This window comes from Apium graveolens, chromosome 5 (assembly GCF_009905375.1).
Source record: "Apium graveolens cultivar Ventura chromosome 5, ASM990537v1, whole genome shotgun sequence".
NCBI lineage: Eukaryota > Viridiplantae > Streptophyta > Magnoliopsida > Apiales > Apiaceae > Apium > Apium graveolens.
Window position 1 is genome coordinate 42,080,651 of NC_133651.1, and position 21,505 is coordinate 42,102,155.

The 21,505-nt window shown below is 35.6% G+C and overlaps 3 protein-coding genes across 6 annotated transcripts; 2 read left to right on the plus strand and 1 right to left on the minus strand.

Annotated features, from left to right (window-relative positions):
- Positions 1-5,964: 5,964 nt before the first annotated feature.
- Positions 5,965-12,532, plus strand: LOC141723898 (transcription factor MYBS3). Its single transcript, XM_074525840.1, has 3 exons — positions 5,965-6,545; positions 10,219-10,415; positions 11,830-12,532. The coding sequence occupies exons 1-3, from the start codon at positions 6,218-6,220 to the stop codon at positions 12,376-12,378; spliced, it is 1,074 nt and encodes a 357-aa protein (XP_074381941.1). The 5' UTR covers positions 5,965-6,217; the 3' UTR covers positions 12,379-12,532.
- A 1,123-nt stretch (positions 12,533-13,655) lies between these two features.
- Positions 13,656-15,689, plus strand: LOC141723899 (histidine-containing phosphotransfer protein 4). Its single transcript, XM_074525841.1, has 6 exons — positions 13,656-14,061; positions 14,520-14,650; positions 14,797-14,865; positions 15,036-15,107; positions 15,259-15,331; positions 15,433-15,689. Exons 1-6 carry the CDS (start codon positions 14,017-14,019, stop codon positions 15,478-15,480), a joined length of 438 nt encoding a protein of 145 aa, XP_074381942.1. The 5' UTR covers positions 13,656-14,016; the 3' UTR covers positions 15,481-15,689.
- A 986-nt stretch (positions 15,690-16,675) lies between these two features.
- Positions 16,676-20,275, minus strand: LOC141723900 (pre-mRNA-splicing factor ATP-dependent RNA helicase DEAH1-like). Of its 4 annotated transcripts, none has more exons than XM_074525845.1 (2): positions 20,126-20,275; positions 16,676-19,845 (listed from the first exon to the last, which is right to left on the minus strand). In XM_074525845.1, the coding sequence occupies exon 2, from the start codon at positions 19,746-19,748 to the stop codon at positions 16,884-16,886; it is 2,865 nt and encodes a 954-aa protein (XP_074381946.1). In that variant the 5' UTR covers positions 19,749-19,845; positions 20,126-20,275; the 3' UTR covers positions 16,676-16,883. The 4 variants fall into 4 exon arrangements, with proteins under 4 accessions (XP_074381946.1, XP_074381944.1, XP_074381945.1 ...); XM_074525843.1 differs by having other exon boundaries at positions 16,676-19,921; XM_074525844.1 differs by having other exon boundaries at positions 16,676-19,921; positions 20,089-20,275.
- Positions 20,276-21,505: the final 1,230 nt, after the last annotated feature.

Genomic DNA, 21,505 nt, shown 5'->3' on the forward strand with positions numbered 1-21,505 from the left:
GACGGTTCCTAATTGGCAACGTATTACGACAAAATCTCCACAAGAACACTTTGGTCTTATGAGGGACCTTAAGCTTTCAGATCACAATCCAACCTCGCGATTGTTGAACTTCATTCTCATCTAGATGATGCTTACACCATTGAAAATAACCTGACTTCACCGTATACTTCCCATTCTTAGAATGAGACCAGGCCACCCTGTCTACTGTATACCTTTGGGGAATTCGAGTCTTCACAATTGTTGCTACATCTTCATTACAGAAATGATTGTTCAATTTGTTTACATCCCAAGTTTTCGTGTTCTCCAGAAAAAAGTCACTCACTAGTAAATTCGATACATCACCAGTCACACGGTTCCTATCAACACAGAAATTCTCCTTCGACCTCAGCCACTTATCTACAAGGACTTTGATAGATCTGCCATCACCCACTACCCACCTCAGACCTTTCTTCATTTCCTCCTTGGCTTCCCAAATACCAGACCAAGTGTAACTATCACCCCCCTTCCTTTCTGCTTGTAAAAAATGATTATTTGGGTAATACCTAGCTTTTAACACTCTGGCCATCAACGACTCTGGTTCTTTAATTAATTTCCAATATTGCTTACTTAATAGGGCTATATTAAATCCTTTGACGTCCCTGAAGCCCAAACCACCCCTACTCTTCGTCATACACATCTTCTGCCAACTTAACCATCTAATGCCTTTTTTACTCGTTGAATTGTTCTGCCACCAGAAAGCATTCATCACTATTTGGATCTCCTCACATATAGACTTAGGTAGCATGAAGCAGGACATTGCATAGGCAGGAATAGCTTGTAAGACATTATTTAACATAACAAGCTTACCAGCTCGAGATAATAACTTCGTACTCCAACCTTCAATCTTCTTGATCACCTTTTCCTTCAGATACCGAAACACTTTCTTTTTTGATCGACCAACCAAAGAAGGAAGGCCTAGATATTTACTGTCACCAATATCCTTCGTAACACCCAGCTTTCCCTTGATTTCTTCTTTCTTATCCATCCTTACATTCGAACTGAAGAAAATTGCAGATTTCTGGTAGTTAACAGCTTGACCAGAATAAGCCTCATAGGCATTCAAAATTCTTTTCACTTCCTCTGCTTCATTGCTTGAGGCATTAAAAAACAAAAAACTATCATCAGCAAAGAGTAAGTGCGTAACTGATGGTATTGTGTTACATATTTTACAACCTTTGATACTTCCATTCCTAGCAGCTGAGCTTAGGTCTTTAGATAAACCTTCAACACACATTAAAACAGATATGGTGACAAGGGGTCCCCCTGCCGAAGCCCACGAGTAGGATTTATAGGCCCTATTATTGAGCCTTGAAAAAAAATAGAGTAGGACACTGTTATGACACATAACATCACCCACTTTATCCATTTTTCTGAAAAACCCATAGTCGTCATTGTGTATCGAAGATAATCCCAACTTACTCTATCATACGCTTTACTTATATTAAGTTTTAGAGCCACCCCTCCAATCTGACCACTGTGTTTCCTTTTCATGTAATGCAGAATTTCAAAAGCTACTAGCACGTTATCCGTGATATTTCTACCTGGGACAAAGGCTGACTGTTCTTCTGAGATGATTTGAGGGAGAATTTTCTGTAGTCTATTTGCTAGTACTTTAGCAATAATCTTGTAGAGCACATTACACAATGCTATAGGTCTGAGGTCTTTAGGATCATCTACCATCTCTTTTTTGGGAATAAGTGTTGGGTTCCGAAGGCATAAAACGCAGCGGATAAACGTAAATAAAACAAAAATTTCGAAACCCAAAAACAGGATCCATGTATAATTATGGGCAGATTATGGAGATAACGAATCATACCTTTCAAGAGCTTAACTTTCACGAACTCATTGGATTAAATAATAAAAACGAATTTCTATTATTTAATTAATAACTAAGTCATACTTAATTATTATGGGCAAAAACATTCCTTTTAATTCGAATTTATATTATCTCAATTAAGTCTTACTTAATTATAATAAAATTCAAATAATCATCAATTAATTTAAATCCATAATTTAAATTAACTATTCCATTAAGTGCTCTATTTGTGCGACCCTATAGGCTATTATTTAATTGGCAATAATTTTATTCTCTAATAAAATTATAAACAATGAGCGGTATCTAGTAATACATCATTGTTACACAATTAAACAATAATTAAATCGTGATTAGATAAAACCTTTCGTGATTAATGTTTTTCGTGTAATATAATCCCTTTAACCATTATATTATAGATTAAACTCGAGGCATGTATTTAGTCATCCTCTTCAACATTTAATCCGGGCTTACTTGATCCATGAGTAGATTATCAAGACAAATCATTATTTGAGCATGGCCATGCTTTTATAATCTCACTCAGTCAAGAGGCCAATAATATCTCTCCTAATTATAGGAGGGTTAAATCCTTTATCTATCATTCATATTTCTCATACGACTCATGATATACCCGATGTCCACTTTTATCATCACCCGATCAAAAGTAACTTTTAATGTAGTCAAAGAATATTAATCCTCGTATATAAATATAATGATTTCAAGTCAAAGGATCGTTACACCATTATCACTGTGAGTCTTTCTTATGACTTTATTAAACATGAAGAATCTCACTGTGGGTCTGTCCAGTACCATGTACTCTCACATGTACCTATGTATTGACTTTAGTATCCCCATACTTATAACCAATGAGATGTGTTTATCTTGTCAAACAACATACTAGTCTATCTATGTATTATTATTGTCCTATATAATAATACTCGACTAGGGACCTTTAAGAATATGATATATTATATAATCTCAAGTTCAAGTCATGTACTTAAACTATACAATTTGTATCATGATTCGAAGGACATTTATTATGCTAACAAAATATCGCAGTAATTAAGGTCATAATAAATACATTTATTGAATGATCAACTGACATAAAGATTTAAAAGAATAATATATTGCCTCTAGGGCACCTACACTAACAATAAGGATGAGAGTTGTATCATTAACACCACCTGATAACTTACCCTCAGCTAGCCATTGACTGCAACATTTGAATACTTCTTTTCCAAGTAGCTTCCAAAAATGCTGAAAGAAGGCTGGATTAAGGCCATCCGGTCCACTAGCTTTATCTGGATGCATTTCTTTAATAGCCTTGGTAAACTCAGAAAATGTTATCTCAGCCGTAAGCAAATCATTTTGACAAGTAGATATAATAGCATTGTCTGCATTACTTGAATTTTCACTACTATTATTATCTCCTGTGAAGACCTGACTGAAATAATTAAACAGAACAGTGCACATACCATCATGACTTGAAACCATCAACCCATCTTCTGCTCTGAGCTTTGAAATATGATTCAATTTTTTTCCTACTTGACGCTGCTGCATGGAAGAAACGAGAATTTGTATCACCATCTTTGAGCCAGAATTTCTTAGCTCTTTGCTTCCAGTAAGCTTCCTCATGAACTAGCAAATCATCCAACTTCTCTTTTTCATCAAAAAAAAGCTGGATGCCATCATCATCTTCTCTGTCTTTTAGATCCTCAACTGTCTTTTTTTTGTCGAACAACTTTCTCCCTGAACTTATTAAAAAAGTCTCTACCCCAATGAACCATATATCAAGAAAGCTCTCCAAGCTTTGGAATCAAATGAAGAGCTGGGATCTGCTGCCAGAAATTCGATATCTCTGCATGAAAGTTGGCCTCCTTCAGCCAAGTGTTCTCAAACCTAAATCTAAACTGCTTCTTCGAAATGGCTGTACTCAGTAATTCTAACTTGATGGGGTCATGGTCTGATTTAGTGACATGAAAAACCGAAAGCATGCACAACGGAAATTTACCCCACCGGGCATCATTAGCAAAACACCTATCCAGCTTCTCCCTAACCCAATTTGATGTGCCTTTGCTTTTCTCCCACGTAAATTCACCTCCTTTAAGCTCCAATTCGATCAAAGAGCTATCCTCTATTGCACTACGAAAGCCCTCCATCAGACTATACAGATGCTCATTCTTCCCCTTTTTATCACTACTATAGAGCAGGTCGTTGAAGTCACTAATCACACACCAAGCCAGCTGGGAAATAGAAGACAGATTACGAAGGAAGTCCCACAATTCTTGTCTCCTTTCACGTTCTGGAAATCCATAAAAACACGTTAACCTCCAGTTATCTCCTGATCTTTCCTGGACTGTGACATCAATATGATTATTAGAAGAGCCAAATATATAGCAATTTATCTTATTACTCCAAAAAACTGCTAGCCCCCCTCCTCTACCTTGCTTCTCCACCGAAAAATAATTAGTAAACCCAATCTTTGCTGCAATAACTGTAACTTTATTCTTATCTGCTAACGTTTCTGATAAAAACAAAACATCAGGCTTGTGAGACTTGATCATCTCTTTCAGGGGATGAACTGTTCGAGGTGAGCCCATTCCTCGACAGTTCCAAGCTATAGCATTCATTTTGAATGGCTGGCTTGCATAGCAAGCTCAGCCGGACTATGATAAGAAGTGCCTGGCAAATCCCCATTAGAAATGTCAGTCCCTTGTGTTTGTTTCTTTGTCTGAATTACCGAAATTTTCTCTCTTGTGTCAATATCCATGTGGTTTAGCTCGTTAGGCATTCCTCTCTTACGTTTACGCTCCTTCAGCTGGATATTTTCACTGACCTCCTCATTTAACTCATACACCAGATTAGATGTTATTTTAAATCCCACTAAACTCGCTTCCTTTAAAACCAAATTTTTATCCTTACCATATCTGTGCTCTGTTGTAACCTCTTCCCTATAAACACTTGCCATCCTGATTTCTTGCCCCTGATTTGAATTTTCCCCCCGGAAAAACTCTGTTTGTTGTACCCTCCACCAATCCTTTCCTCCCACATGTCATCGTTTTCATTTCTCAACCACTTACTCTGCGTTTGCCCCGCCACCTTGCGTGGTGGTGCTCGGAGCCAACTACCCCAGTCTTTCACCTTTCCATCATCATCAGCTACATTCATTCTGCAGAATCTATCAGTGTGGCTCACCAAATCGCATGAAAAACAAAATTCTCCTAATCTTTCGTATTTGCACTCTACAGTGATCTCCGTGCCATCTTTCTTGATAATCTTCTTCTTTCTTTTGAGAGGCTTACGAACATCAATCTTTACTCTGACTCTCATGCAATCTCTCTGTATTGACGTATTATTTCTTGCATCATATTCCATGAATTCTCCAAAAAAGTTCCCTAATTATTTTCCCACTGTCTCAAGCATATATCCCATTGGCAGATTATATAACTGAATCCAAATACTTACAAAGCATGGTGTTATCTTCGCTGGGTTTTCCCCTGCTTCAATTTTCTCCGGAGCCAACATTGCATTATCAAAAGACCATGGACCTCCATTAGTAACCCATTGCATATCTTCTTTTCTAAAGAACTGAAAAAGGAACATACTCTGATCCAGATCCTTAATATTTATCCCCATGATTGGCCTCCAGACATCTGCTAGCCTTGTTTTCATAATTCTTGTATTGATACTTTTCTCAGTAAGCAATCTCCCCACAAGACAATGTTCGTATCTATTGGTATTTTCATCCGCATCTCCTTCCAACATAAAGCCTTCGTTTCCCTCCTCTTCTATACCCATGTTTTCCATCCGTTGATTGATATCATCATTGTCCTCCATTAGTACTCAGAACAAACTCTCACAATATTTGAAATATGGAGAGAAACAAAAAAACTCCCACAAAAGGCTGGAGAGAAAAAGCCTGATCTATTTTGTCTTCTTTCTCGGAAATACTTGTAATCATTTAAGTTTATTTACTTACTACTAACTCACTAATTTCGAAAAGAAATAGCAATGTTGTGCTCATTCCCTAAATCCCAATTTAAACATTTGTTTTTGAACTATGCTAGAAAAATAAGATAGAAATGTTCTTACCTATCCTCCTCGAAAATAGAAAATGATCACACCACGTTATACATTACACACAACTTTACTTGCAAACACAACATATAAAAAAACCTATCCTCAGACCTCTTCAACTCTTCCTCCTCCACAAACTCCCCCCCTTTACATTTTCTTACATATTCAACCTATACACACACCCTCCTTGTATTTATCCTCACTAACACAACCAATTATTGTTCCTTTTTTTTAAGTTAAAAAATCAAGAATTGAACTGAGTTGCTGCAGAGGCCGAGTTAGACCCAAATGACTCGGCGATGCTCTCATTGCAGCAACAATGGGCATAACTCAAGAACATGTCCCACAAAACCAAGTGGGCCCACTTCATCTGGGGTGAGATTATTTGGGGTTAGACTTACAGATGGGTCTATTATCAAGAAAAGTGCTAGTATGGGTAATCTTTCAGCTTTGCATTATCATTCTTCTTCTTCAGCTGCTGCTTCTCCTAACCCTCCTGCCTCTCCTCGTGCTGATGCTTTTCGGGACCCGAATTGCGTGCCTGATGAGTATTTATCTGATGATCCGGGTCATGCTTCTTGCTCCACTAATCGTCGTGTCGAACAACGCAAGAAAGGTTGAATCTTTGAGCCTTGTTTAGGATTTTATGTGAACTTAATGAATTTGGTTCAAAATTTTGATTTTGATTTGTGGGTCTTGAGTAGAATGTCGATTTGGATAAGGTTGATGAATGTTTTTTTTTAGAAAATTGGAATGTGTTTTGTGATAGTGCCATCTTGAACTAAGAAAAGGTGAATTTTTTTTATCATAGTGTTTGAATTTATGTGGAATTAAGATGCATGAAATGTTAAAGCTTTGATCTTTATGTGTATAAAGTAATGTGGAATCGGTTGTTGGTAGGGGTTGATTTTGTGATTGTTTAAAAGTTTGATTTTGAGGTCATGAGTAGAATGTTGATTTGGACAAGGTTGGTAAATGTGTTTCTTTAGGTAATTGAAATGTGTTTTGTGATGATCGATGTCTCGTAGGGGAGAAATTTGTAATGTTTAGATGTAATTAATTTGCATGAAAGTTAAAGCTTTGACCTTTATGTGTATGTAGGGAATGTGAGATTGATTGTTGGTAAGGAGTAAGTGGTGATTAAAAGATTTGTTTTTTACCAGGGGGTCATGATTTTACTTTAAATTTGTTTCGTGATATAGCTGTCTTGATTGAACATAAATTAAAAAGGTAAATTCTTGAATTTTTATGTGTGAATTTATGTGTGATTAATATGCATGAAAGGTTAAAGCTTTGATCTTTAAGTGTATGTATGTAATGTGGAATTGATTGTTGGTAGAGTAACTAAAATATTTGTTTTTTTATTTGGCTTTCATGATTATAAGGTTGATTTGTATTAGCTTGAGAAATGTGCTTTGTTAATTTAAATGGAACTTGATGTTGGTAGATGTATTTGATCATAAAGTTGATTTGAGCTTTTTACGTATGTATAAATAATGATATTTTTGCTGCAGCTATCCATGATTTTACCTTTCAAACTTTATCTTAACATTAACCTGTCAAACTTTTTGTTCCCCTGGGACGAGATTTTAGATGACTGTGGTGCTTCTTTTTAATTTGTTTATCACTTCATGTTTTCCTTAACTTTTGTATTCATTCAAATTTTATATGATGTTCCTATTTATTATTTAGTTAATCATTTAAGCCTTGTCTCTGTTTATAAACATGATGTTGTGTTCACAGTTTTTTAATATTATCTCACCCATTATATTCTTTCATCAAATACTTTAGCACTCTGTGATGGTAAAAACAACATATACCCACGCAATTCATTTTAGCTCAACATGTTCATTTAAAAAAATAACGATTTGCAGTTGTGTTAATACAGAGAAACAAATTAATCATGTCCATATTGAATTTGAAACAGAGAGACTGAGAGAGTAATACGAATCTTGCCACTTTCGTCAACTTCTGATGAAATAATAAGATATGCCACCATAAACTTGTAGGGTCATTTGTCAGATCATTATATTATTTAACCAGGTGATTAATCTGTTAGCTGTTATAACGATCGTTCTTATTCTCAGACTATAAGATTCACTTATAAACTCCCTCTACAGCAAATGGTACTCCTTCCGTGAAGGACTACTTCTCGTTAAAGATGGTTATTTCTTCCTGCTCGAACTACAACATTGATTCCCGTCATTGTTTTAGAACGGGGTTGAATGCTAATTAAAGTTCTTTTTTGATAAATGATGTGTCTCTGGCCGATTAAAATAATATATGTGACCTATAGGCTAAAGCGAGACTTGATGCTTTTTGCTTGCTACTTGATGCAGGACAACTCTTCAAAAGGCCCAAAGTTCTGGGTTCAACAGTATTTAAGAAATTGAAAGCCAAAGGACGTTTTAGTAGTATGTAATAGATATTTATCATTTATATCTATAATAAGAAACTTTTTTTAGGATTTTATTTCGGATTGGAAAGTTTTTCTAGTTTTATTACATATAACAAATAGGTCTATGATTGAGGCAGATCATTGCAGATCATTTTGGCTATTAAATTGATATCAAGCGGAGTTTTATTGTCTCTTACGAGAAATATCATGGAAATTAGCACAAACCCAGATTCCCCTCTTAGTTCCCCATCACAACTTACTATAAATAAAGATATGGTATTACCCCTTTCTTTTAATAGATGAGATGCTAGCTCTGCAGTATATATTGCAAAGCATACTCTCATGTCGCAGACTGAGTGAGCAACTTACTTTTTGCTCTTACACTAGGGGATGCAGAGAAATATAGCCACTAGGGGATAGCTATACTACACAAACATATCTCTAGTTGTCAATCATTACAGAGATATGTGATATCTGAAAAAGGTTTAAGACTTCGTTCTGACTGATCATCTATATATATGTAGAAGGATATTTAGAAATCACTTTTTTGTGTAGTTATGCCCCTTATATATTTCTTACCCTGTTCTTCCTGCTAAGTCAGTTGTCAGTACCTACTGTAATAGTAGGAATAGATTATAGGATAATGTTCTGCTTCTTTGGATATGACAAATCAATAAATCATGCATCATAGACAATTTACAGATTACTTGGTAATTTATCGTCTTTGGTATTTGACATTGATGCTTGATAGTTTACTTTGTTACCCAGACTCGGCTCCAATTGTCCCACATGGAACGTATCCAAATGTCGGACTCGGTATTCTTTTCAAACAGATAGTTCTTTTGGCCTAAATTATGTGTACAAGTGTCCATATGGACCATATCCATAATCCATGTCTGAGTGTGGAGTGTGCGCGACATGTGCTCAAGGCAAAATGAAGATCAGGGAACGCGATAATCGGGACCTCAATATCTTGGCATCCCGCTAAATCGTTATTAGTTATCACCAGGACTTAATTAAGTCTGATCTTTTTATCACTAAAGGGGATTCAAATTAGAATGACAATTAGAAGTCTCCAATGAGTCAACATTGCATTACTGAGTTGTTGGAGAGGCAGAAAATTGCATTTCTTTATTCCTGCATATATTTTTTAGTGGTAACTGGTAAGGATGGTATCAAGATGCCTCGCAAGGAACCTGCTTCGACTGTTCGACGTTTTGTGATCTGAATTGTGTATTCCCTGTCTGTTTCATTTGCAACAGGTCGCAATACATGATTGTCAAGAAAAAGTGTAGTAGGCTTCAATGTGACGGTCCAATAAGCCATACAGAATAATAATATTAGTTCTATAGAACATTTTTATTTGGCAGAAAGAATAGAATAGCGTAATAGCTTAGCATGTTATGGATGCTTAAATTTCTAGAGACCACAAATCACTAAAATCAATCTGATTTATTCTAGAAGCAATTTTTCTTAATATTGGTCAAAAACTTAATGGTGGAATTCCTTTAGTGGCTGAAGAAGTGTGCCAGTTTTAAATTAATTGCTTTCAAGCCTTTTAAGTTAATAATGTGATTAAGGATCTGCATGTAGTTTTACCTCTACCCCTTGGTCTCATTTTACAGTTTAAATTGTATCTGTAAAAAATCAGTACAAATTGTGGCTTGGTGTATAATGAAACAAATATGGTGTCCAGGTTTTCTTTTTCTTGCATATTAATGTGACATAATTTTCACTCTTTCTGTAGTTCGTTGACAAAATTTCTTGAGTTCAGAAACAACCATCACTCTGAGGAATAATTGACATCTTCCATAGTTTTGTCGTTAGTACCTCTAAAATTGTTAGATGCTCTATTTCGCTCTTATATAAAGCCTCGCTCTTTATATTTTAGGCACTCCATGGACAGTAGGGGAGCACCGCATGTTCCTTCTTGGTCTCCAGAAGTTGGGGAAAGGAGATTGGCGCGGAATATCACGCAATTTCGTCGTATCGAGGACTCCGACACAAGTAGCAAGCCATGCTCAAAAGTACTTCATTAGACAGACCAATTCTACTCGGAGAAAGAGAAGATCGAGCCTTTTTGATATGGTATCTGATGCTCTCTCTCTCTCTCTCTATATATATATATATATATATATGTGTGTGTGTGTGTGTGTGTGTGTATATATATAGTAGTGTACTTGTATGAAGCATACAATTTTGTTCCTTTAAGTGAAGTGACCCAAACTAATATAGCTTTTTGGCTCTAATCAAGTTTGAACGAAACAATTTCTTTTATTAATGTATTATAATATTTTTATTATCACCTTGTAATTGATTAATCACATTCACCATATGTACCGGTTAGTATCCAGAGGCATAGCTATCTACCTTGTAGTCAGTGGGGGCAACAAGTTCCACAAATCTTGTGGTCAGATGTACTGTTAATAAAAAGATGTGCTGATTCAAATTAGAAACTTTGACTACGCTGGCAATTTTATAAATAACCGTAACCTTGAGTATTGTGGTAATTTTGTAAATAATGTGAAGTCTGAACACCTATGGTTCAATAAAATATGAATGGGGGGTTGTTCAATTTGTTGACATAAACCGGTGTGGGAGGGGGTGGGGGATGGGAATGGGACCGAATTGATGTTCATGGGTAGTAAGGTATGCAATACCTAATTAATGGGGATGCATTAACCATTCCAGTTATATAAAACCCTCAACCAAGGAACTAGATTCATATTCCTTTTAAATAGCCTTGATCCAAACTCCCCCAAGTTTAACACTATGTAAGTTAGTACATGTCATGAACTTACACCTTGCTCCCGAGTTTTAAAAAGGGTGGAAAGCAAGTGGAAGGTAAGTAAAATAGTTTCACTTTCATTCAAAATCGTTCTCCTGAGTTTTTAAAAGGAACGAAAGCAAGTGGTGATGATTGTAAATTTGACATACCTTCACTCAAAAAATGGGATGAAAGTACTTTACTCCTTATCACTTACTTCTCTTTTAAAAACTCAGGAGCAAGGCCTTAAGTTATATACGTTTGGGTCCGAACATGAAGCTTTTGTAGGAAAGTCACAATTTAATAAAACTTATTAAATAATTAATTGGCTTGATACTGCTAGTCTGATATACCCTAGGTCTAATTGGTGAGCTCTTGAGGACATATACCATTAGATTAAACTTATCAAGTTCAAACGCACATAGTGTATTTCGTCCGAACCTTAGTCATATATATGTTAAACCTTATATATGTGTTTTCAACTTGTAAAAATGCCAGAGGGGCCAAAGTATCTAATTTTCTTTTTAATCATTCTCCTTTTTAAATATCATGAGATTAAGAAATAAATAATTAAAATTTTGATCCTATTCGATTTAAATTTATATATATTAAATTTGGATTTTACTTTGTCTTTTGGTCATTAACTAATTTTCTAGCTACGCCCCTGTTGCTGTTAGTATGAATTAGAATTGAAGTACTAATGTTCACATTTGATATTGTGTCATTTGTTTTCAGATGACAGATACACCGCCCGTGGTGGAAGAAGAGTTTGTGCTACCTCCCATAACAATAGAAACAGATAAAAAGAACTCACTGCCTTCATTGGGTCTCTCGCTTAAAACGAATAGTGAAAGTTTGGAAGACGCTCAAATGGAAGACCCTCAGGCAGAAATAGTCGAAGATGCCAAAGAAAGTGCTACACCTCGAGCACAAGCCGAGATCCAACAGGTAATTCCCTCGTTTTACCCAGCTTATGTACCTGTTACATTTCAATTGTGGCATAGTGCATCTATCCTCGAAGAAGGTAAAGGAACAGAGACATCTCATCACGAGGTCCTAAAACCAATCCCTGTGCTTCGCAAAGAGCCTGTTAATGTAGATGAACTAGTGGGCATGTCCCAATTGAGTATCGGAGAAACTGACACAAGACGTATGGAGCCTTCAGCTCTCTCCTTAAAGCTATTAGGCGAACCATCAAGGCAGTCAGCTTTTCATCCCAGCACTCCGGTTTCTGCTTCAGATGTAAGTAAGGGAAATGGTAGGAGTGTAATTCAAGCAGTTTGAATGGAATTTAAGTTATTAACTTGACTTCCGACTACAGTCAGTACTAAATATGTATAAACGTGTTGTTCAGTTATATGTTTATGTAACTCTAAGAATCAAACACTTTCTAGGTAGCCGTATATAATGTAAAACCTCATTCTTTAATTATCTAACATATTAGGTGTTCAAAGAATGTGATAATATTAGCAAGTTCGCCTTTGTTGCTAGCTCTGTTACTCAGGAGCGGCTAAACCCTAGGTCTCTAATTCATAGAAAGAAGTGATGTAATTGGACAATTGTCCCTACTCAGTTAACATAGCTGCACATAATTGCAAGGAGTGGAGAATAAGTAATAGTATTCCCATCAATGATTGTCCAAGTACCAAACAAGGGATTAATTCCATCAACTTAGATTTTTGCAGAATAGATGCTGCAAATCATCTGTCATGATTAGATCAACCAGCATTAACAGATGAAAAGCTCCCTAAAGCTAGTTTATGATTGATTGCATCAATCCTGTTTTTTCCATTTCTTGGATTATTCTCTAGCACAAAATGATTGTTTTTGTAGCCAGATTCATCACACATCCAAGTCTGGAAAAATGACATTTTCGCGGCGCTTCTGATTAACCACCTTCCAGAAAAGTAACAGAATAACTTTGGTTGAGCAGTAAAAAACTTTGCAGCACTTGAGATTTTTGTACAACACCAAATACAGAATAATAGTAATAAGCATCGAATCTGGATAGGACAGCCTTTTGCCGTTGTTATACCATAGTAATCTAATATGAAATGGTGAACAAAATGTGTGCCCCTCTAAACATACATTCATATTCTGATCTTACTCCACCCATACCAAATACAGCATTTTTTTAGTTATTTTAGCAAAAGAACCATGACAAAGTGACCATACCTCTTGAAAGTAAACGCTACTGGAATAAACGCGCACAAACACACACACACAGACATCTGCACAACATATTTGCCCCTACGTCCTTGTCCCATGGAAGAGAATAGATATTTCAACAAGTTATTGGTTGTGGGAAGTTTTTGCGGTACGTATGAAAGATGAGCCCCGTGTTTGCGCACTAGAAACCTTACTGTTTGGCGGCACGTGTATGCTGCGACAATCGTTTAACCATGACCAGCCCCCATTATTTATGTAGGAAACTTAACTTATAAACATGCAGAATTGTTATAAAAAATCAGATAAATAATAAGTTTGAGTTCTTGTTCAGATTCTGGACAGGTGGAGGAGCTACAACGGTGTCAATTTTATGTGCTTTGAGTAATTTCTTTGTTTAAAGTTACGTTTCCTTCTTGGGAGGAACTGACAGATGCAGCATATCAGTAGCTGTAGATTAAGCATAAGCTATCTTTAGTACGTATATAGAATCTACATTACAATTATGTGTGTGTTTTTTGTGTGCGCAACTCATTGTAACTAATTAAATAGGGAAAAAAACATGCGCTCACACACACATATACATGTCTTTTCTTGTCTTGCAATTTGATTCTTCTCTCTCAGTGCATGTGTGTGTATGTTATACCACAGATCCTAAGCTATATAAACCCTTGTTGCCTTCCTAGACTTGATAACTAAACTCAATTCTTTGATCACATTATTAGTTTCACTTAATTATCCAAAGATTATCGAAAAATGCATAGACGGCTTGCTAGTATGAGAAAGTCCCTTCTGGATCAGGTAATGCTACTACTTTTTCTTCCTTTCGTTCAAATGTTCTTCTTGTATTCTAGTATTTTATAGGTTCTCTGTTTATTACACACTATCAATCAGCTCCATGTTCTGTCAAAAGAAAAATATTCTTAATCATACTTGATATATGAACTTAAAGTAGCTGGTATACATGTGAGTGTGTACAATTAAGCATGCAAATTTTTAAATTAATTACGAGGAGAACGTTTTCATCTATTCAAATTTTATGCATGCATGTAATGCATGTAAGTTGATACATTCTTCATCTAAAATATTCCACATACTAATGTAACATAATTAATATACGCATGTGTTTTGCATTCTTAATTATGTGCAGAATATGATGATAATTTATAAACATATTGAAACAGATGCAAGATTTAGTAGCACATATATATTGTAATTATGTGATTTAATTTATTGATGGGAGTTAACTGTACTTGCAGGGTTTTCTAGATGAACAGTTTATTCAGCTGGAGGAGTTGCAGGATGATAGTAACCCTAATTTTGTCGAAGAAATTGCTGCATCATACTATCGTGATTCTGCCCGACAAATGTTGAATATAGACCAAGCACTGTGAGTACATTCACATAACAATACTAGCTATACATTAGCACATTGTAAACTGCAGAGACATGCATGCATATCTAACTGCATCAAGCTCTGCCTCTAGCCAGGGTACTTGTTGGATTAACTTTAAAGATTGTGTTGGTCCCGTGCAGAGATAAATTTCCTCTTGATTTCACAAAGTTGGACAATCTTATGCACCAATTCAAGGGAAGTAGCTCAAGGTAACTGTACTATATATAAGCTAGCTAGTATTTTTACCATATTTTTACCATATACGGTAAAAACAGATGTACGATGGCCTAATTATTCTTCTTCTAATGATCAATTCAACCTCTGTCATTTTCTTTAAATTTTATACGGTAACAAAGTTTTAAACCTCTCTTTTGTGCAGCATTGGCGCAAAAAAGGTGAAGAATGAGAGCACACAGTTTCAAGAATACTGCAGAGCAGGAAATGCAGAAGGGTATATATTTTAAAGATTTCTTTGCTTTTATAAAAATCATATTGACTCTGTTCTTATGTTATTGTTTCAAATTTACATTTCTCTGAACAACTTAAAACTCTGCACCTCTAGATTAAATTATGATAATTTGCATGAATCGCAAACTATGCAGATGCAGACGGACTTATAGACAACTGAAGAAAGAATATGCAACACTCAAAAAGAAGCTTGAAGCTTATTTCCAGGTTTCATATATTAGTAATTTTAGTCAGATTTATATTTGATATTTTTGAAAAAGTTCATTGCTTTTCATTGGTGATTAAAGTAGTCCAAATTTGTGTATCAGTTGGCAAGGCAAGCTGGGCCTCTAGAGACGGCAAGCCGACCCAAATAAAGAAATGAAGTAACCAAAAAGAAGTGTATTAAGCCTTCCTCCCAAAGCTGTTTTCTAGTGATAATAATAATACTGGGGGAAAAATTAAATGTATTATTTTACGCGCTTAATTGAATGAAATATTATTATTATGAGTGTCGCCTTCCATTTTTTGTCAATTTCGTAATCAAGTTATGTTTAGGGGACTGATTTTGTGAAACAATTTGCCATTTTTCATACAGAAGACAAGTCACTGACTCTGATTCTTTGAGCCTAACTGGCATTACTCAGAAAACTAAGTTTAGAATTTATCTTGTAGTTGCCTAGCCCGCCCTTTAACATGCCACAGTTCAAATCTTGAGATTTCTTATTAGTAATTAATCAGGTGAATCAATTAGCCATACTCCTCAAGTGAACCCCTTGCCAAATCACACTTTAAATTCAGCCAAGAAACAAAAAAAAAAAACTTACCTTTGTAGTGTAAAGACATGAACGTAATGTTAAAGGCTTTGTAGTTTAAGCATTCAATTTGTTTTCTTAGCCAACAAACGGGAGTCAAGAAGTTAAAATGAAAATCCATAAACGCTGCTTCCAGAAAACACACAGTTATGCAAGTGCAACCATATCTTATACCATCCAAAAAAAGAAAAGTTTGACAAGGGGCGGGGAGAGATCTATTAACAATAAGTCAAGATAAGAGCAATATGCAATGCATATTAAGAGATGGCCTTGAACGAAATCTTGAGATGGGAATTTCTTGCAGTTCACGTTTTATACATAAGTACTTTCCTAACAAAGCCATGAAAGCCAGTCCAGTACCATTTACAACCTTCCATGTTATTGTTATGTTATGGAAGAAGGCAAGCCACCATATGCAATGCATATTAAGAGATGGATAATCTACTAGGTGGCTGAAAAATCTAACCACTTTTTTTCCCTCTCAATCAAGTACTGCAGACCAGCACTGCTCAGACAACATGATATCAAATCACCAAAATCAGTAGCACCCTCATAGAATGCTGTGGTAACTATATGTCGCCATGGACTCTTATGACAATGTTCAAAATCGACACCATCATACTGAATTACAGTAAAAGGAACTTGAAACCTTAATAACATTTCTTTTATCATTTGGACTATCTTAATACAGGTTTTTCATGTAGAATGACAATTAAGATTGAATTACAAGACAATAATAGTTAACAATAATAATAACTAATGATCAATGAAATAATGTAGTTGGAAAAAACTTGCTATCTGTACAATATCACAGAAGTATACACTATGCACACTGATTGAAATTTGCAATCAGGAGACTTACTCGAATTTTTCAACACAGTTGTAAATTAAAAACTCAATAACCGTCTATAGTAAAGCAGCATTACCAAAATCTAAGCATTTAGTGTGACCATTGTATTTTCCTATCAAATGGCAAAACCCTCTCCACTTGGCCTTTTCTTTTTTGCTTCCGAGTCTTTCACATCCTTTAGCCGATAATAGTGAGGAGCGATTTCGACCAGCCACTCTGGTTTTAGTTCAGTCACCTGGCGTATGTACTCTTTAGATGTTAGTACTAATTCATGGTAGACAACCAATTTTGGAGAATTAAATGATGAACCAGAACTCGGATGGACATGAGCAGTTTGGCTATACTTAAAAGTTTTGTATGATCCATTCTTCTGCAGCCTTGCAGAGTTGGGAAAGTATCCTGATGTTATGGCTTTCTGTATAGACTCCAAATCACCAGGATTAGATGTCAGTTCAATTTCAACCCGCTCCAATAATCCTTCTAACTGATCTCTTATATCTCTAGCACGCTTCATGCTCTTGACCTGTACATAATTCTCATAACACCACTGATGTGAGTAGCCATTTTCCCTCCAGTACCTGTATACATTAAGTAACGCGACATGATCTCCAACATTACCCGCATAAAAAAGCTTTCTTGCATTGTCGGCATGAACCAGTTTTTTCTTTGGACGATAAAATATCATACTTCCTGTTGAAAGCATCGCAGCGATTGATATGATTTCATCTGAACACTTGTATTTATCAGATGCAATAATCATCTTGGATAACATGGGATCTAGAGGGAACTCAGCCATTTTTCTACCAACTTTTGTTAGCTCCCCTTTCTTATTAAGAGCACCCAGAGCATACAAAAGCTTCAAGGCTTGTATCAAACATTCTTGAGCTGGTGGATCCATAAAGTCAAACTCTGAGAGGTCACTGATTCCAAGGCTTTTCAAACTTAGAACAACATTAGCAAGATTAGTTCTTTGGATTTCTGGTGTAGTATTCTCCTCCATATCATTGCTATAGCTGTGAAAAGTGTAGAGTCGAAAGCATTTCCCTGGACCAGTACGACCAGATCGGCCAGCCCTTTGATTTGCAGATGCTTTTGAGATGGGTGTTACCAATAAGGACTCCATGCCTGTGCGAGGATTATAAGATTTTATCTTCACAAAACCTGTATCTATAACATACTTAATCCCATCAATTGTCAATGATGTTTCTGCAATATTTGTTGCCAGAACAACCTTACGCGCACCCTTTGGAGTAGGTTCAAATATTTTTGCTTGCAGCTCTGTTGGGAGGTTTGCATATATTGGGCATATAATCAGCTCTGCTATTTTTGTTCCCAAGCTCTTTGTCCGTTGCTTAAGAATCTCCTCAGCCGACTCAATTTCCTCTTGGCCCGTAAGAAAGACCAATATATCACCATCTCCAGGGGATTCAGTCACATGAATTTGAAGAACAGTAACTATTGCTGCATCCAAGTAATCAGCTTCTGGGGCTTTTGTGTAATTAATTTCAACAGGAAACCTTCTCCCGGGAACTTTAAAAATTGGAGCATTGTCAAAATAATCGCTGAACCTCACCGCATCAAGAGTTGCACTTGAGATAATCAACTTAAGATCAGGACGAAACCGAGCAATATCCTTAACTAAACCAAACAACACATCAGTGGAAACCGTTCTTTCATGAGCCTCATCCACTATCACCACACTATAACTTGAAAGATCGGGCTCCCCAAGAAACTCTCGAAGTAACATTCCATCTGTCATATATTTGATAACGGTTTTTTTAGAAGTGCAATCTTCAAAGCGGATGGCATAACCAACCTCATGCCCAAGTTTAACTCCCATTTCTTGAGAGACTCTAGCAGCTACACTCATGGCAGCAACTCGACGAGGCTGTGTACATCCGATCTTTCCATGTTTTGTATAACCAGCCTCATGGAGATACTGGGGTATCTGAGTAGTCTTTCCAGAACCAGTCTCGCCAACAACAACAAGAACCTGGTGCTTTTCTATAGCTTGGAGCAATTCCTCGCGATATGGATAAACAGGTAATGTTTTTCTATCATTCTGAAGCTTCTCAAATGCTGATCTTGCTACAGATTTTTTGGATAACTCATTATATTGTTCTTCTTTATACTTTTTAGCATGAATCAATTCATCTTGCACAAACTCAATCTGGTTCTCAAAAACAAGCTCATATTCAGACTTAGGCTTTCGATCTTTTGAGCCAAATCTCATGATCGCCTTGTTAACCTGATGATCTTCCCAAGCTTTTTGCTCCGCAAAAGGATACCTCTTGTCAGCAGCCTTTATCTCCCTGTAATGCTCCATTGCCACAGAAAATCGCTTCTCCTGATTCACTTTACCTTCTTGATCATAAGCATCAGGCATTCGGTATTCATCAATTTCATCATTAGCCTCGTGACATTGCTTCTTGAGAAGTTCATATACCTCTTTCTTGTGACTTAATTCACGCTGTTCTGCTTCAGTCAATTTCTCACCCTCCATCAGACGCAACTCATCTTCTAAGTCATCTCTCACTTCCTCTATCTTTTTTGGCACCCTTTTTTTAAAGTACTCTAGCCTTGAAACTTTTCTCAAAGTCTCAACATTTCGTTCCAATCCCTTACCTTTCCTACTCACCTCTCCATCCTCTTTCCCTTTAATTTTCAACTCCATCAGCTTTCTCGTTGCAGCTGCCTCCCGTGCCCTAATCCGTTTCTCAAACTCCTCCCTCTCTCTCTGATCACGCAGCCTCTCTTCCTCTTCCCCGGACTCAGAATCCTCTCCATTCTTAAAAATCTTTTGTCGTTTAGGCACAACATCCTCATTATCGACATCCTCTTCAACCTCAACCCTCTTTCTAAAACGCTTCTTTTCCACTACCCCGCCAACATCACCATCACCCTCCTCATCATCACTCTCCAACAGAGTATACATCCTCTGCTTTTTCGCCAGCACAGTCGCTTCCCTCTCTCGTTGCATATAAACATTCTCCCCGACCTTCTTCGTCCCAAGTTTCTCAAACAATTCAAGCGCAAAAGCATGCAATGCAGCATCATCACAGCCCTTGAAATCATCTCTAAGAGAATCAACAATATCAGCAGGTGATTTAGCTTTCTTCGAAACACTAATAACATACTGAACAGTAACAGGCTCTGAATATCCAACAAGAGACATTAATTTATCAGAAACCCATAATTTCAAATCACTAGCCATGTTATCAATAAGCAAACACAGTAAAAAATACAACCAGGAATTATCTTTAACAAAACAGATAAAAATTTATTTGTATTATGAAAAACCGAATGCAAATTAAAATTACCAGAAAAAGAAGCTAGGGGGGGGGGGATAGAGCGGACCTGATCAAAGGATGCAAGGCAGTGGAGAGAATAATAACGAAGAGATGAAGAGGAGATTATAAAAACATAAATTAGGGTTAATGTGATCTCTATCTCTATATATATAGAATGTGAACAAGAACAAGAAACGTGAATGGCTTCCTATTCCTACTCGAATCATGGCCTACTTTGGTCAAATAACTTGCGCCCTACTTCTTTACTGCTCCGTTCCAAATTAACTCTGGGAATTGATTTTCACACAATTTAATGTGCCTTGATCAATATTTTTTTAAATAAAAATTTAAGATTTAAATTTTTATTTATAACAAGAAAATTTAAAAAAATAATTAAATAAGTTATATAATTAATATATCTTAAAATACGCGTAAAAATCAAATAAATCAACTAATGGAGAAAAATATACATAAATTGTATTCATAGCCTCCAGGAACAATTAATGTTACATATGGGTAAAATATTTAAAATAAGTTAAGGGCCTATTTTCCCGACAACTTATAAGGTACTTTTAGTTTTATACTTTATAAGTCATGAATAGTTTATCGACAAAAGGTTTGTTATCCTATTTATGAGATAAATTTAAGACTTATAAAATGATAAATTAAATTTTAGCAACGACGTAATTTTTCTCAATTTATTTTGAATTTTTTGTTATTTTATTAAATTTAATTATAAAATAAATTTTTATAAATATTATATTAATTCAAAACTCATGAATTAAGATAATTGTATATAAAAAATATTTAATTTAATTCGTTTAAGTAAAAGTAATTCTAATTTTTAAGTAAAATTACGAAATAACTTATTATTTTTAATGTTTTTATCATTTATAAGTTATTTATTTATTTTAAATTTTATAAATTATTTAGTACACGTTGGGGAGGAGGTTATTTCACCTTATATGGGCAAAATGCCCATTTAAGGCTGCAGCCTACTGTTTGGCAAATAACTATACAAAGTTCATGCAGCTCATTTTAATTGGCAAGTGTGAAAGTCAGGAATCCGAAAATTTCTCTTTTTTCATTTTGCTTTCATAGCCATTCTGCTCCTTCCGCTAATTCTTTTATCCTGTATAAATTTTGTATGTGTGTTTATTTGTCGTATTTTCCCGGCTAACCCATTTTATTTATATTTATTTCATCTTATATTATATTTACATAATTCTAGGATTAATTATTTAAAATGTGTTGACCATAATTGTTAAATTTACTCCATCTTATATTATATTTACATAATTTTTGGATTTATATTTTGAAATGTGTTGACCGTAATTTGTTTATAACGTACATATTTTATAGCCCTAATTTAATTATTAAATTATTTGACTTTGTTATGTTGTATTAATTATTTTGACTTTATTATGTTGCTCATATTTACGTAAAT